A 15,313-nucleotide genomic window follows, 5' to 3' on the forward strand; every position below is an offset into this window, starting at 1 on the left:
CTCCCCCGTGGCAGTCAGCCACCTGCTCCAGTGTTTAACAGATGTGACGGCGCACCGGGACTGATCTTTGCCGTTATTAAAAGCACACAGTGCCGGGCTCCACCGGCCATGCTGAAGCGCTGGCGACCCCTGCTTCGTCTCTGCATGCTGTCCGTGTCAGGCTTCGTTACAGGGTGCCAAGGAGCAGGCAGAGCTTTGAAGACAGAGGGGGTCTCTGACAGCGGGACAAGGGGGGCGGAGGACTGACTGGATGAAGAAAGTATTTTGTACAAATATTTCCATCTCATTTTTCTGTCTGCCTGGTGGAGAAGATGTCGCACTGAGACCATCTGGCGCTATGACAACTTGGCTTCTTGAGCCGAGCGTGACATCTTAGCAGCATTCAATCAGAAATGTGGCTAATTAGGCAGCGATGCGTGGAAAGCTCCGGATAGGAAATGTTCCAGCGGACTCATTTGCAAACTTCTTTTGCTCAGCAGATCAGTCGCTTTTGGTTTAATATGCATGGAACAGAAGAAAATAAAAAAATACAGAGAGCGAGAGCTAAGAAAGCAAAAGATTTAGCAGACAAACAACAGTCCAGATCAGTTCAGCATGGATCTGAGCCACAGTGGGCAGTTTGTGCTGAGGCTCTAATTAAGCTCCGGGTCTCATAAGAGCTGCTGCACGGCGCCACAGCCATTACGGAGCGCTTCTGAGAGATTAAGTGCCATAGGACTGTCAAACAGAGTTTCCAAGGCCTCTACCTTCTAGTCTCTGACAAAAGCAGCTGAGCTTACATCTCCACACGGCGCTTACCTCGAAGCTTTGAAGAAAGGGGCCGAGGGTTCAGCGCTGTCAGAGGGGTCAAGTTTAAAAGGGAGCGCTGAGCCCACTGCAGCTCAGGCCTTTAATGATCGTGACGAAAAGGGAAAACACTTCTACAGACCGCCGCGTTGGCTGCGATTAATAGACCCTAACCGTGTTTGATCTCCAGAATGGCTCTATTGACAGTCAGCGCTGTAAACAAAAAAAATCTGCAATTCCTTGGAGACAGTAATGTATGCAGATCCTCTTAATGAATTCTTCCCAAACAGATTGCTCAAGTTACCAAGTCAACTGAGTGTTTCGAATCCTGCCAGGACTGCTTAAAAATGCCTCGAGGTAGAAAAAAACAAACAAACAAGCAGAAAAAAAAAAAAAAAGATGTGCAACTCTGCTGACTTTTATAGAACAGTGCAAAACCATATTTCTCATACTCCCAACATGGGATTTAGAGCTAAGGTGTTTAATGAACTGGAAAGATTTCAAGTGTTCATGGATTATTAAGTCCTTGGAGAGATGACGAGCAGAGTGGAGCGGGCGCCGTGCCAGGGCCGCTGATCAAGAGGATCTGCCTGTGTGTTATCAGTGAGGAGAGGGGGAAAAAACGACTTCCCAGAATCGCCCCCAGAGGTACAAGCTGAGAATTTGCTCACATATAATATTTCACTCATCGCCTTCTACTGTACTATGAAAGAGCATGCAGAGCAAACATGCACTACATATTCATTTTACCGAATGGTTTATGCATGAGTGCCAGAGCTATGCACCCGCCTTCAGTGAGACTAAGCTCTAATGAGCTCGCAGCCACCATCAGACTGCAGAGACAAAGCATTCAGAGACCAGGCTTCAGTGCAATTTGCACACTTTACATCAAATATTGCAATAAATAAGTAAATAAATTGAAAAAAAAGAAAAATTAAACAAGTTGCACAGCAGATAATTACTTCAATCAAAAACAAAGTCCACCCTATGCAGGGCAACACTTGTGGTCTGATCCCGGTGGAGATGTTTACCAGAGGAACCATTACTCTGAGGAGAGGAGCTGAATCACTGAATCAATACCGAAGCAGTCTGAATCACTCGTTTTGACAGTTAGCGTTTCTCAGACCGCCTTTCGGAGCTCATCGTCTGTGACAGACGTAATTCTTCGCCGCCCGACAGATTTTACCCTCTCTTCATTTCTGCAGTAAAGGCGTTTCAAGAAGCTGTAAACTTGTTTTTATTAGCCGCAAATTGATTTACTCAGTGGAAGCAAAACAAGTCATACAAGCCTTCAGGAAAAAAGCTGCAGGTTGAAAGAGACAAACACAACACCATGTTAGGGCCTGAAACACTCGCTTTTAGTCAACAGATTGAAAACACTTTGATACAGCGACACTCTCTCCTTTCAAAAGTGATATCGGATGTTGTAAACCTGACATTTTCTGGGCCTTTAAATCTAAGATGACACTAGATAAGACTGATCTCACAGTGAAAGACGAAAATGGTTATTTACAGGGACGCTGCAAGCACGAAACCATTCCATTACCAGTCTATACATCACGCCGGGTAGATCTCATGGGACACTGTCACACTAATTGGACTGACACTAAAAACTAAAATACACGGTTAACCATGTGTTGGTAAAAAGTGACAAGTAACCTTAAATTTACAATATGTTTTGAAGAAAACCAAAAAGGACAAAACAACCCCCCCCAAAAAATCATGCATTCTGACAGTTTAGGATTAGTGTGATGATCATTCATGCAGCAGATCATCGCACTGATGCATATTTAATGATTTAACCCCTGCAATAGCCTGCAGTCAGGTAGCATGTGTCTCATCTTGGCTATCATTAACTAATGCTAGAAGGAAAGTTAAAGACAGTGGATCCCCCCCAATGCTAGTAGGACACATGTAATGATTAAACACTAAATGTGTCGGGACGGGTCGAGGGGTTGGACTAAGTCTGTCTGTACTGTAACACATAACAGACTGATAACAGATTAGCTCACTAGAGCCCGCTTCCTTTGCTCCACTATTTCAATTTAAAGGAAAAGCACAGCAAATAAATACTTGACCTGATCACAATTGACTTTGCTTTAGTTTCAGGACAGAGAAGCAATTCTTCTATTAAAACTTCCTATTAAAACTATTAAAAGTACTAATGATAGAAAAGCCCAATTTGGAGCCGTCCAATAAAAGTTAAAGCATTTACAGTCAGTGATTGTTTAAGCAATGTTGGCACTGTGAGACTTGGCTCTTTTTGTCTGTTATAGGTGAACATAAAACTAATATTTTTGACATTGGAGCCATTGGTAAGACAACACAAGACGCATAAAAACATGTATTTTTCCCCCTTTTTTTAAAGTTACAAAACAACAGTAACCCATAAGACATAAAAAGCAAGCCAAGTCTCATTACACCACAGAACAAAAGAATTCCTCACATTTTAAAATATAATGTACACCAGAAGTAGGAAAAAAAAAAGATGAGATCTGTGCTGTCATGCGAGGGAGCCGATTGGCTTGTTAGAGGCACAGAAGCCTCAGTGAAACAGATGATCTGTGCTGCTGAAGCCAGCACTCCGACTTTCTCCACAGACTGACTCACTGACACGAAAGCCGTGAGTTGGAAAGGTGGGTGAGCGCTCTCCCGATCCGGAGCATCAGATGACACAAGGATGGAAGTTAAAGCAGAACAAAAAGAAGTGACGCACATTTCCATAAACTGTGTTTTTGGTTGGTGGGCTTTCTGACCTCAGTATTAGCACCCATAATCCATTTATTATACCCCTGAATACAAGCCCCCCCTCCTTTTTCCTTTCAGAGAATCAAAACCTTCTAGTCTTTTTCCCCCCAGAACAGACCTGATCAAAGCCAAACTATTTGCAGGCACAATGTAAGACTCCCTCCTGTTATCTACCCTGGGAGCTTTTTTTAACAAGAAAAAAAAGAATAAAAAAAGGCGAGGATAATGAGTGAGATCCACAGAGAGCTTGATCATTACATTCATTTAAACCAGCCGCTAGCCACCGGCACCCTGTGCAGTAAATGGAGATGTAATTTGGTGTGATAGGAGGATAACACTTGGCTGGGCTCCATTATAGATGAAAAGACAGTGAGGGAGGGGGGAAGAGAAAAAAAACACAACAAAAAAGCAGATTTGAGTGTGTGTCAGAAAGCAGCGCTCACAAAGATGTTCAACACAGTCTGTCAGAGTCGCGCACTGTCTGCTGTCAGATGGGTCAGTGTTTTCACTCATTAGAGCAGACTGACACTTGAATCCAAACGCTCTCACATGAATACACCAGCACTCTGGATGTGTTGTCTCAATTGAATCTGACACCGCAGGAAAGCTCGCGGGGATCAGAGAACGGCAACATGTTGTAGGGTTTTGTCCCGAAGCGTAAACAGCTTCTCTGCTCAAAGAACACGCAAACACACTCACATGATACATCCGGCTAAATTTCACAATGGAACTGTTTTTTGTTTTTGTTTTAATGCCGCAGTCTTATGGTGATTGACAATTTTGAGAAGAGAGATGAAGAAGGTGGGTTCACACCGAGGTCGCCTCGGTAAGAAGAGTAGAATTGCTTAGATTACTTTCAACATAAAAAAAAAAAGTTATGTTTTGCATACTTTTTTCCCACAAAAGAACCAACAAAAGTTTAACACTACAAAAGCACTGAGGCAACTTTATTTTCTTCATCAATTCTTGCATTCCCTTTTCTCAGCCCAACAGCCAAAAAAATAGATAATTTACAGCATTATGAGATGGAATATAAGTAGGATATGCTCATTTTTTTGGAAGTGATACTTAAACATACTCAGGATTTTCCCACTTAAGGAGCAACTTGGATCCATAAAAAGTGCTAAAAAACAGACAAGTTCAGGGCTCTTGGGAGAAAATGCTCTCCCTGCTTGTTAATGATGCATCTGCCTGGTCCAGTTTCTTTGGTGGGAAGAAAAAATGCACAACAAGCACCCGAGTGTTAAACATAAACTTTAGTCAAAGTCAAACTGGGGTTAAAGCTTGGAAAGCTCCGAGTCAGCATTCAACTGACAATGAGGAGGTGGGTTAGCGATCGACACACACTAGCAGACACACTGAGGGAGCCGTCGCCTCTTCGTCACCCCCTCCTCCTTTAAACCACAGCGCGCCACCTCTCACTGACCCCTGTGACCGGCGTTCAGGCTGCTCAGCTGCGAGAGCTCCGGCCGGCAACAGCTCAACTCCACTCCACTCTCTTCCAACTCCCACTCAGCCGGTGACCTTCCCCCAGAGACGCAAACTAACTGAGCTGCAGTTCAACAAAGTCTGGGAGCTACCAAACCAGACTGTGGCTCTTATGGAAACTGCAAAAAACAACAAAACAACCTACAAAAAGAAAGAAAAAAAAGAAGAAGAAGCTCCTCCTGAGGCTTGAAGAAGCTTGGTCACAGTACCTGGCACACTTCGTAGAGTAGTTTATATTGCTCCTCGGGCTTCTGCAGGGTACAGAGGCTGCATCCCATGGTGGAGGAGATCACACCATCCACGCTCTCCCTCGAGCCAAGAAGAAGAGAAGCAGCAGTTATCTTGTTTCTTCTTCTTCTCCTCTCTGAACTCACTCCCACTCCAGTGCGATGTGTCTTTCTTCCACAGCCGCACGACAACTTGGGCTGACAGGATTGACTTCCCCCTAGCTTGTGGCTCTATCTCGCCACTCAGCCTCGTCCTTCACACAACACACACTCATGCACACACAACACACACTCATGCACACACACATACACACTGACCGCCCCCCTTCCTCCTTGCTTCACATGTCTCCCTCCCACTCCGTCGCTCTCCAGCTTCCTGCTCAGCTTTTGGAGGCCAGCAACTGAGATCGGCTTTATACAACCCTCATGTTTATTAAGCAGCTGCTCATTGAATATTCATGAAGGGTGGGGCTAGTTCATGAATGTGAGGAGGGGGGGGGGGGGTGGTGGTCATCAGGCTAGATAAAGTCTTCTTAATTAATAAGCATCATTAGATCCTTTGTCTAGAAACAAGCTGAGTGATGGAAAGCATTTTAATATCCTGGCAGGACAAATATACTAAAGAGACTCCAGGAGCTTCTTTCTAGCCAGACTTTTAATTTGAAATTCAAAGTGCTTTGAGAAAGCCTTCATCTCTGACAGCAGGACGTACACATCCAGCACTGCGCTTTGCAGCTTTTACCCTTTCTGTGCCCCTTGTTAAATTAGCACTTGGTGACCTCTGGTATACTAATCCAGCATTCTTTCCTCGTGTTTTTCTTTCCAAATACACAAGGCCCACAGCCAGTGAAAACAAATAAACCAGATAAATATTTATGCTGGCCCTCTGTGGCGCGGTTGGACAAACTTTACCCAGCGGAGCATCTGAAGCGTAGCGACATACAGTTAGTTCTCGGGGTCCTTCACGGTGTCCGCTACCCTGCCAGCGCACGACGGGTAACGGCTCCATAAGCCAGACCTGGCATCTGTCCGGCTGTTTGCTCGTGTGCCACGCAGCCAAGCACAGATAAATGCTCACAGGGGGCAGCAAGAGGGGCAACCAAAGCGTTCGAGTCTTATTTGCAGGCATCACAGTGGAGAAAAACATTAGATTTTTTTTTTTTTGTTAGAGGCATGTATGTATGTATGTGATAAAAACGATCATTGCAGGACTTCACTGTATGATATCGTCACCTCTTCACGATCTGATCGCATAGTTGATGTGAATTTTCAAGGACTGAAGTGCTAAGCCGCAAGCCTGGATAGATTTCATGGCAGGAGTTAGGGTTTCTCCTGTAAGACCTACCACTAACTGCTGGCGGTGGAAGGCATTTCCTCCAGCCAGATGTGTCCTGTGATCTCTATCAGCTTCACCGCTGCTCCAAAACCGCTGCAATACAAGTGAGCAGAGGCTGGGGTTGTTTAAAAAAACCGAAAGAAACAGAAAGTAGCTACTTTTTTTATTTACCTCCTGGAGAAAGTAATTTGTTACAGTACTTGTTGTATTACTTTTGCAGATTTTACTTAGCAGCCTGTTTAGCACAAAGCAGATGAAAACTAGCCGATAGAGGCCATCACACAAAATGCACTGTACGTCTCTGCTTCTGTTACCTGTAGAAAAAGCAAGTTTTTGCTGCTTAGCTGGGGTTGGCATACACTGCATTTGAGACTTAATCTCTTTCCCTGCTGGCTTTGTGTTTGTAACATAACATACAGTAATTTGGATAGGGAAGAGGTTAATGTAATACTTTTTCCATTTGTCCAATAATTCAGGAGTAGCAGTGTGGATATCGCCACACCTTCAAAATTTAGATTCTGCTCAACTTTTGTCTCGTCTCCCATATGCCACGCGACTTTGTATGCACACTTTTGCAAAACAAGTAACATTGGATGATTTTTTTCTAATCCAGCTGTCCTGCAGATATAACAACATACACCTTTTCAGGCATAACATTATATCAGACTTGTTTGCCTAGCGCGTCCCACAGATGCTCGACAGGATTGAGAATTCGGAGGGTTTGTGAACACCTCACATTCGTTGTTTTGCTCCTCAAACCGTTCCTGAACCAGGTTGTGTTATCCTGCTGAAAGAGGCCACAGCCATCAGGGAGTACTGTTTCCATAAAAGGGTGGACATGATCTGTAACAATGCTTAGGTAGGTGGTAAGTAACATCTACACGAATGGCAGGACGCAAGGTTTCCCTGCAGACGCAACACTGAACTTACATCCAGCTGAATGCCGCATTTTTTCATCAACTAATACAAAAATGTTTCAAAAATACACATAACAATAAGAGCATGCAGCAATTTTCAAGGTTTTCATCTTTGACAGTTTGTTGCTACAAGCAGACTCACTGTATTGTGTTAAATGGTACGACTGGTCTTGGCAAAACAGCCTACAGCAAACCTCACATTTTTGTTTTGTTTTTACAGAATTTCCCATTTTTATTCAGTTCCTCTAATTTCTCATTTACATATGACCACTTGGAGGGGAATCTGACTAATAAGATTTGACTTATCCATTTAATCTCCGTGTTTGTATTCCTTTCCAGCGTCTTTCAAACAAAGCCTTGCGTTAGATAAATTCCTCTTTCCCACAATCTTAGCTGCACAGAACTCTGGACAACGTTAAAAGGAGTTCCTTAAGGCAAGAGACAAAAACTTGCCTCGGGCCAACCAAGAAGGTATCTGTGTAAATTTGACAATTGTTCATCATCACTGCAGGCTTTTGCTTGTCTGGGTGCTATAGGCTCAAAACGTTGATCCAGAGTAGCATGAAAACTCATTCTATGCTCACATTAGCTGTACTGTTGTGCCTGGGGCTGGGATCAGTGGAGGGTTCAAGCCGGCGCTGTTGCCTGGATAATCTTTCTTTCACACTGAGATTATCCCATTCGCCAAGTCAAAACGAAGACAGCGCTCCGATACGAACAACTGCGCTAAAGGTTACGGCAGCTGGAGCAGAAAAATAAAAAAATGTGCATATTAATAAACAACCAGCAGAGGTGAAATATAGAGTTAGGAAGTCAACTGAGAACCTGTTCAACCACAGCTGGCAGGAAAAGCGCCTGCACATCGTCTTTGTGTCTGAGATTTAATTTTGTCATTGCTGATTGAATTTCTCGCCCTCTCTGGCAACAAAACCGTCCTCCATCGTGTGCGGTGGTCTGATCAGTGGGCTCGGCAGACAGACACACACATGCACGCGCACACGGACACTCTTCAGCTTTTATTCATTACTGGCATAGACATGACACGGTCTCAGAGGTTCCATCTCAGCGGGATCGAGACCAAACAATAATAATGTCATACGGTTTGTTATAATAAACATCAACATTTTTTCATGGCGACCAGAGGGCTCGAGGTTACCACATCCCCTTCCAATTACCAGCGTGCTGCTTTCATAGTGTGCGGATGCTGCTGTGCACTTGATCAATGCTCAGTTGAATCATTCATATTCATAGAGGCTGCCTGGCGGTGTGTTCGTGTCCCACTGGGCCCAGTTTAAAAGTCATGACTTTAGCCGGAGCCACCGAGGGATCAGGTGGCGATCGCTGCAGCGTGCACCATCCCTATGTGCTTTATACCGTTCTAATGCATCGTCTCCTCCTCCCCCGGGCCACTTTATTCAGCTCGCATAACTTCAGAAACTGACAGTTTTTCTTGAAGTCACAAACTAAAGCTTACACAGCTACAACTGCAACTGCTAACATTTTAATGTAGCATCACTAATAAACTCTATCCCTGCTACTGCCATTTTAATTACAATCTGATGACACATATGTGATTTGCACATGCTGTCCTTTATCTTTAGTCTTGTGATGCACCTCACAGCGTTAATGAATTCCACCTCATCGTGTTATAACTGAAACCGCACTCCTTTCCTGCGACCCAACCAAGTAGTGTCTGGAAAAAAACATAGTGCAAGTGAAGCTGAATATAAACCATGTTCAAGTCTTGTGATTTAAGCACCCACCACACCACCTGCTCTTAAAAAAAAAACCCATCAATTACAACTTTATTGTTGTCTTTTAGATGAATGTGTGATCAGAATGTGATTTGCAGTCTAGGGGGTCAGTAAATACTATATAAATCCAAGTACATTGCATTTAGATGCACTAAGCAGTATTCTTTAACCTCGTACAGTAATCCTTCACATAATGTCCATAGATTATAGTAACCATGATTGAACTAAAGTGAAATGAATGACTGCTGACATTATTTCCTTGTTTAACCACAAAATCTAAGTAAATGGCAAAGGTAAGCAACAGAAATCCACAGTTTTATCTAATAAAGGGAAGAGTTACAGCCAGGCATCTAGTATTAGTAAAGAAGCAACATTTGGTAAAGGATACGGTTATTTTAAAATTGTGGTTACTTGCTGCCTTGTTGAGAGGAACCTTAAAAGTTCAATTCAACATTTATGTTGTATGAACTTCATGCTGTCAACTAGTCAGTTTATCATTAACTTTCTTCAAGCAAAACTAAAACTATTTTATGACCTTTATCTATTTTTGTTTAAACATTTTAAAATATCGCAGTTTAGGCAGTTTGTATGACCAGAAGCTAAGCAATAAATGGAGTATGCAGTGAGTTAGACCTACTGCTGTACAAAAATCCACACTGTAGTTTTAACCTTTAATCCCTTTACTGTCTGAATATTTACTGTACATTGTGGTTTTCACACATGCACCTTGGTGCTGAACTTTTCACGACTTTAAACAAAGACATGCAGGTGACAACGTAAATGTCTGGTTTAAGTGGACATTAAACTGTTTCCTTAAGTGAGACAACGTCCAGACCTTTTCCTCCCAACGCTGTCTCAAGTTCATGTGTAAAAACTGCTTCTGACTGAGAAGTAACGGCACACTGCGTTTCGGTTCATGTGCAGGTCCACTGTCGATCTATTTAACACGTATGTAACCTGACCGCATGTTTCAGCCTACCTCACCAAGCCAATTTATTAGCCATTTATCTTTCAGTCATCAGAGAAGAGAAAGGATTAAAAAAGAAAAAAAAAAGTGGAGGTAAGAGGGTGTGGAGAGGAAATCTACAGAAGGTGACGACGTGGCAACATGCGAAGTAACTGGAAACTGATGGCTAAGAGTGATAACACAAAGGAAAAAGGCATAATGTCCAGGTCCTCTCACACCACTCTAATGTGCTGTCCAGACAGCAGGATGAGGGAAACAGAGAGAGAGAGGGAGGAGGGGTGGAAGATTGGGAATGATAGATTGATGGAGGGGAAAACTAGACTGGCTGCAGATTTGTCTAACGTGGCTTTGTGTTGTATAAAGTGTCACTGTTCTGTGCGGCGATGGAGTCTGTACTAACGTCACTTCACGTCATGTTGCTTGAGGTCAGGCGAAGACTTTCCGCTGTCTGTAACTCCTCATGTTTTTGTGGTGAGACGCCACAAATGCTGACTAACATAAACAGGAAGACACTCAAGTTTTCCAACAAGAGCGGATAATGAGCTGTTTGGGTTGCTACTTACAGGACACCACTTTCTAATAAGCACACATTCAAATCCTTGTGCACATCAGACAAACCAGTACCGATTCATAAAGACATATTTTTATAAAAGAAGTAGTGGTCAATGATACTGCACTGTACCTGATACGGGATATTTAAAAACACCTGTTCTTTATACAGTAAGTTGTTAGCAAATGGATTTTACTATGCAGCCCATCGACAGGGAAATTAAAATATATCAAGCAGTTGAATATCCAGTGGAGGGTTCACCAAGATGAACTGAATCGTAGTTTCTCACACAAAGACTTAGCTGCACAGGTATGTTAACAGCTATCCGAGCATATCTGGTGACATGTGTTTTTTAAAAACTTTCTTCATCTCTCTGAAAGATTCGCGCATTAGTGGGTTGGATACATTAGGGAACCGGTTGGACATTTTATCGTCAAAGTTGATGTTAGAAGCGGGAAAAGTGGGCAAGTGGACAGATTTGAGTGAGTTTGACAAGGACCAAACAGTTATTACTAGAAGACTGGACAGAGCATCTCCAAAACTGCAGCTCTTGTGGGGTGTTCCTGGTCTGCAGTGGTATCTAGCAAAGTGATCCAAGTAAAGAACAGCGGTGAACCAGGAACAGGGTCAGCAGTGGCCAAGATTCATTGATACAGGTGGGGAGTGAAGGCGGTCCGATTCAACAGATGAGCAGAGGTAGGTCAAACTGCCGAAAAATTTCAAATGGTTCAGGGATGGTTTGATGAGCACAACAATGAGTTTGAGGTGTTCACTCGGACTCCAAATTCCCCGGATCTCAATCCAATCGAGCATCAGTGGCATGTGCTGGACAAACATGGACTTACAAACTTACAGGATCCATTATTCTCTTGGTGTCGGATACCACAGCACACCTTCAGTGGTCTAGTGCAGCGGCCCCCAACCTTTTTTGCGCCACGGGCCGGTTTATGTCTGACATTATTTTCACAGACTGGCCTTTAAGGTGTCGCGGATAAATACAACAAATAAAACCAGTACAGGTACCAAAAAAAAAAAAAAGGAAGATTTATTCATAACAAACGGGAAAAAACCCAGGGAAACTGAGTTAACGATAAAAACCGATAAAAACCGTGAAAACCATAAATTTCACACCCGAGCCTCAACTCTCGCGGCCCGGTACCAAACGACTCACGGACCGGTACCAGGCCGTGGCCTGGGGGCTGGGGACCGCTGGTCTAGTGGAGTCCATACCTTGATGGCTAAGGGCTGTTTTGGGGGGACCACCACAACATTAGTCAGGTGTTCATAATATTATGGCTGATCAGAGTGGACATCTGTGGGAAACACTGCTTACTCATCATAATTAGTGCTGCTCAACCAGTGAAAATACTCTTCTAACATCTTCCAGTCCTCTGGATAAACTGCAGCATGGCATGAGCGTTCCCAGGTATGGCAGCGTCATAGAAGAGCTGCCATTTGATTGATTTTGCAAGATTATATGATTTTGTAACATTTCCCTTTTTTGAAAAGATTACTATGAATAAAGTTCAGGCAAACGCAAAACCATATTATTAAAATTCTATACCGAACCATGAAATTTCTCTGTCAACAGGTTTGGCCCAGCATAGATGGACTCTACTCAGTTGATTTTGGCCCCGGCTCTGTAGCCCACCCCCTCCACCCCCACACTCCATTTGGCTGTGGCCTGAGCCCTCATATCAGCCCTGTAATCTGCAGAGGATATGAGAGGAGAAGGGAGCTATAATACCACCGTGTTAATGGAGATGCCAGATGAGCAAACAGGAGAGCCAAGACGGAGCGAGAGCTAACACGAGGGACGCTAAAAGAAGGTGTGAAGAAGAGGAAGAAGACAGACACGCGAGACAGACAGAATCCACAGAGGAGGGAATGGGGCAGAAACAGAAACTAAATGTGTGGAGGAGTTTAATGAGTCTCCAGATCCTCTCAACAGTACCGCTGGGGCCTAAGCATGCGAGGATCAGTGTGTATGTGGGTGCAAGAGTGTGTGTGTGCGTGCACCTCTGAAACACAGGGCTGTGCATAATTTATCAGACAGCTGTCAGCTTTGTACTCCTATTTACTTTGCGAGCCAGATCCCGTGCCAACAGGGACCCGAGCCAGCGGGAATGACAGCCACCGAAACGATTTAATTGGAGACTCAAACAATTAATAATGCCATCACTATCTCTTCAGAGTAATTACTTAAGTATGGAGGGGATGTTAACAAGACTGATATGCTAAAATGCTATGATAATGCCCCTTTCATACACAAACAGCCGTGACACTGGATGTTTTTAGGATACAGTTTTTTCCCTCCTTCTCTTTTTTTGTTAACAAAAGATATAAATCTGTAAACCTGGTGTCTTCTTTCCAGGCTCCCCAAGGCGGTTTCCCATTATCAACAACTCAACAGTAAAATGCACATAATTTTGCTCCAGGTTGTTTAAAGTCACCTTCACTTTCCAGGGTTTGGAAAACAGCTTCAGGCAGGCATTCGTTGGTGCACTGCATTCACTGAGATGGTTTGAACAAACATCGCGCCACAAAAGCAATTATCAGTTTTTTTGTGTGGCATCGCCGGAGTGCGACAAGTGTGAAAGAATCAGCATTTTCCCAAAAAGATTTCTGTCAAGCTACCCCACAAAAAAAAAAAAAAAAAAAACACAAACAACTCTCGCAAAAAAAAGAGAGCAAAGAACAGCTTTCTGGTTCTCTGAGCAAACAAGTGCCAAGTGGATGCAGGCATGGATTTGAGTGTAAATTAATTGGTCTCAGTGCAGGCAGTGAATCTCTTGGCTTGGTCCCCTCCCAGCTGACTGGCCTGTAAGCTACCACCACCACCAATGAGAGACCTGTACTTGGCTTCACAAGAAGGCTAGTAAAATTACCGCCTAACCTTTGCCACTATAAAAACGTCTCCACCGCTGTGTTATAGCAGGGTATCACAAAATTCTATTTACGTGCTAATTATCCAAATGCCACGACATTCCTGCAGAAGATAACTCATGGCGCTTGTCAACACAGTTATTAGGTGGGATATTAAAAGGAGTTCATATTTCATCCCCCTCTCCTGCAGAGAGAGCAGGGCTTTGCGGCGACGTGACTCCGCTCTGAGGCTCCCTGTAGGGCTCTGCCAGCTCTGCAGTCCTCACAGAGATCCTGTCACCAGCTAATTCCCCCCCAAGCCTTCATCACTCCTGGCTGTTCCAGCATGTTGGCAGCCAAAGTCACCAACAAAGGCCTCCAGCTAGACCGGGTGCAGAGTGAGACAGTGTGGGCAAACACAGCGAGGATACAGTAGGCAGAGCTGGGAAGCTGACAGTGAGTGGATTGGTTCTGGACTGAGGTTCAAAAGAGACAAGCGGATGAGTTGGACAAAGAAAACAAAACAAAACAAAAAAAACAGTGTCCGTGTAGATTTAACAGCCTTTCCCTTTGCAGATCAGTTTCACAGCTTCAGAGCTGGATTTGACAGCTGAGTTTCTCCAATAACACATTACAGCTGGCGCTTAAAAGGCTGAGGAGATCCTCCGTTACCTGCAGGGCTGGCAGGTAGATCATGTGTCCACAGCTGTTGCTGATGGTTAGGTCAGTGTTGTAACTCATAGCAATGAGATGCAAGCTGCAAAACACTTTGGATAAGGGATATAGAAACACAATCGAGCCTTAGGGGATTGAAAACTCCTTAGCTCTTCCTCGTGTGCTTACAATTACAAGCTCTGAATCTGAGAAGTGCTCTATTCAGCAAGAAAATGATTGGCAATGGGAATAACAGTGCCCACTCTCACAATGTTTACACGTAACAGTAAATGTGTTTGGGTTGCTGTATAGGAAAGGGGGAATAAATCAGCCTCTCTTAGTGAAAGGTTCTGAAAAGTGACTTACAGCCTAAGGCCTTATCTCATTACATTACAGTGCTCTCCCAAATGAAAGGCTCTGAGTGGGAGCTGAGGTCACTGAAAGGTAAGTGACTGACATGTCGCTTGACATCACTCAAATGTCTCAATACCCAGAAGGACAGCTGAGTTTAACAGCCTGAAGCCTGCTGTGATAAATGAGTCCACTACCCTGGAGGGGAAAATATTAGGTTTTACACACACTGCAGTCTTTAGCAGTTGAAGGAAATTGAATGAAACTACGAGTGATGCTAACTGGATGTCTTGGCCAGTCGGTAAATCTCTTTACAACGTGACCTGTGGCCCATTAGTCAGGCCGAGGCAGTGACCTCTAAGGCCTTGGGGGGAAGCGACTCGCAGCCTCCCCGATGTTCTCGCCGAACGAGTGAGCAATTTCAAAGTGAGACGTCTGCTCCTCCTCAGTGTCAAGCTCCACTGGCTGCCTGATGGCACATCTTAAACATCACTTTGACTGATGGTTAGCGCTTCACATGTGGCTGAATAAACCTTTCTATAAAAAGGTAATACACAGGAAAAGATGCAAGAACTTTTAGTCATTTTACCGTTTCTTATGTTACAGAAGAAGAAAAAACACCCGGGGCCATTTAATTCCTGGGCTTTTCAATAACAGCACACATTTCCCA

At 43.9% G+C, this 15,313-nt stretch overlaps 1 protein-coding gene across 3 annotated transcripts in view; it reads right to left on the bottom strand.

Moving 5' to 3' along the window:
- The window catches only part of pdzrn3b (PDZ domain containing RING finger 3b), a 100,521-nt gene that overhangs the window by 14,148 nt on the left and 71,060 nt on the right, over window positions 1–15,313 (bottom strand). The window contains exon 1 of one of the 3 annotated variants that reach the window (XM_005450144.4): window positions 5,232–5,717. The exons of the other annotated variants lie outside the window; for them this stretch is intronic. Coding sequence (XP_005450201.1) covers window positions 5,232–5,300 — 69 coding nt within the window. The 5' untranslated portion in view covers window positions 5,301–5,717. Of the gene's footprint in view, window positions 1–5,231; window positions 5,718–15,313 lie in introns of those variants that run through there. 3 annotated transcript variants of the gene reach the window in all.

The sequence above is a fragment of the Oreochromis niloticus genome, linkage group LG5 (genome assembly GCF_001858045.2).
Source record: "Oreochromis niloticus isolate F11D_XX linkage group LG5, O_niloticus_UMD_NMBU, whole genome shotgun sequence".
Classification (NCBI taxonomy): Eukaryota; Metazoa; Chordata; class Actinopteri; order Cichliformes; family Cichlidae; genus Oreochromis; species Oreochromis niloticus.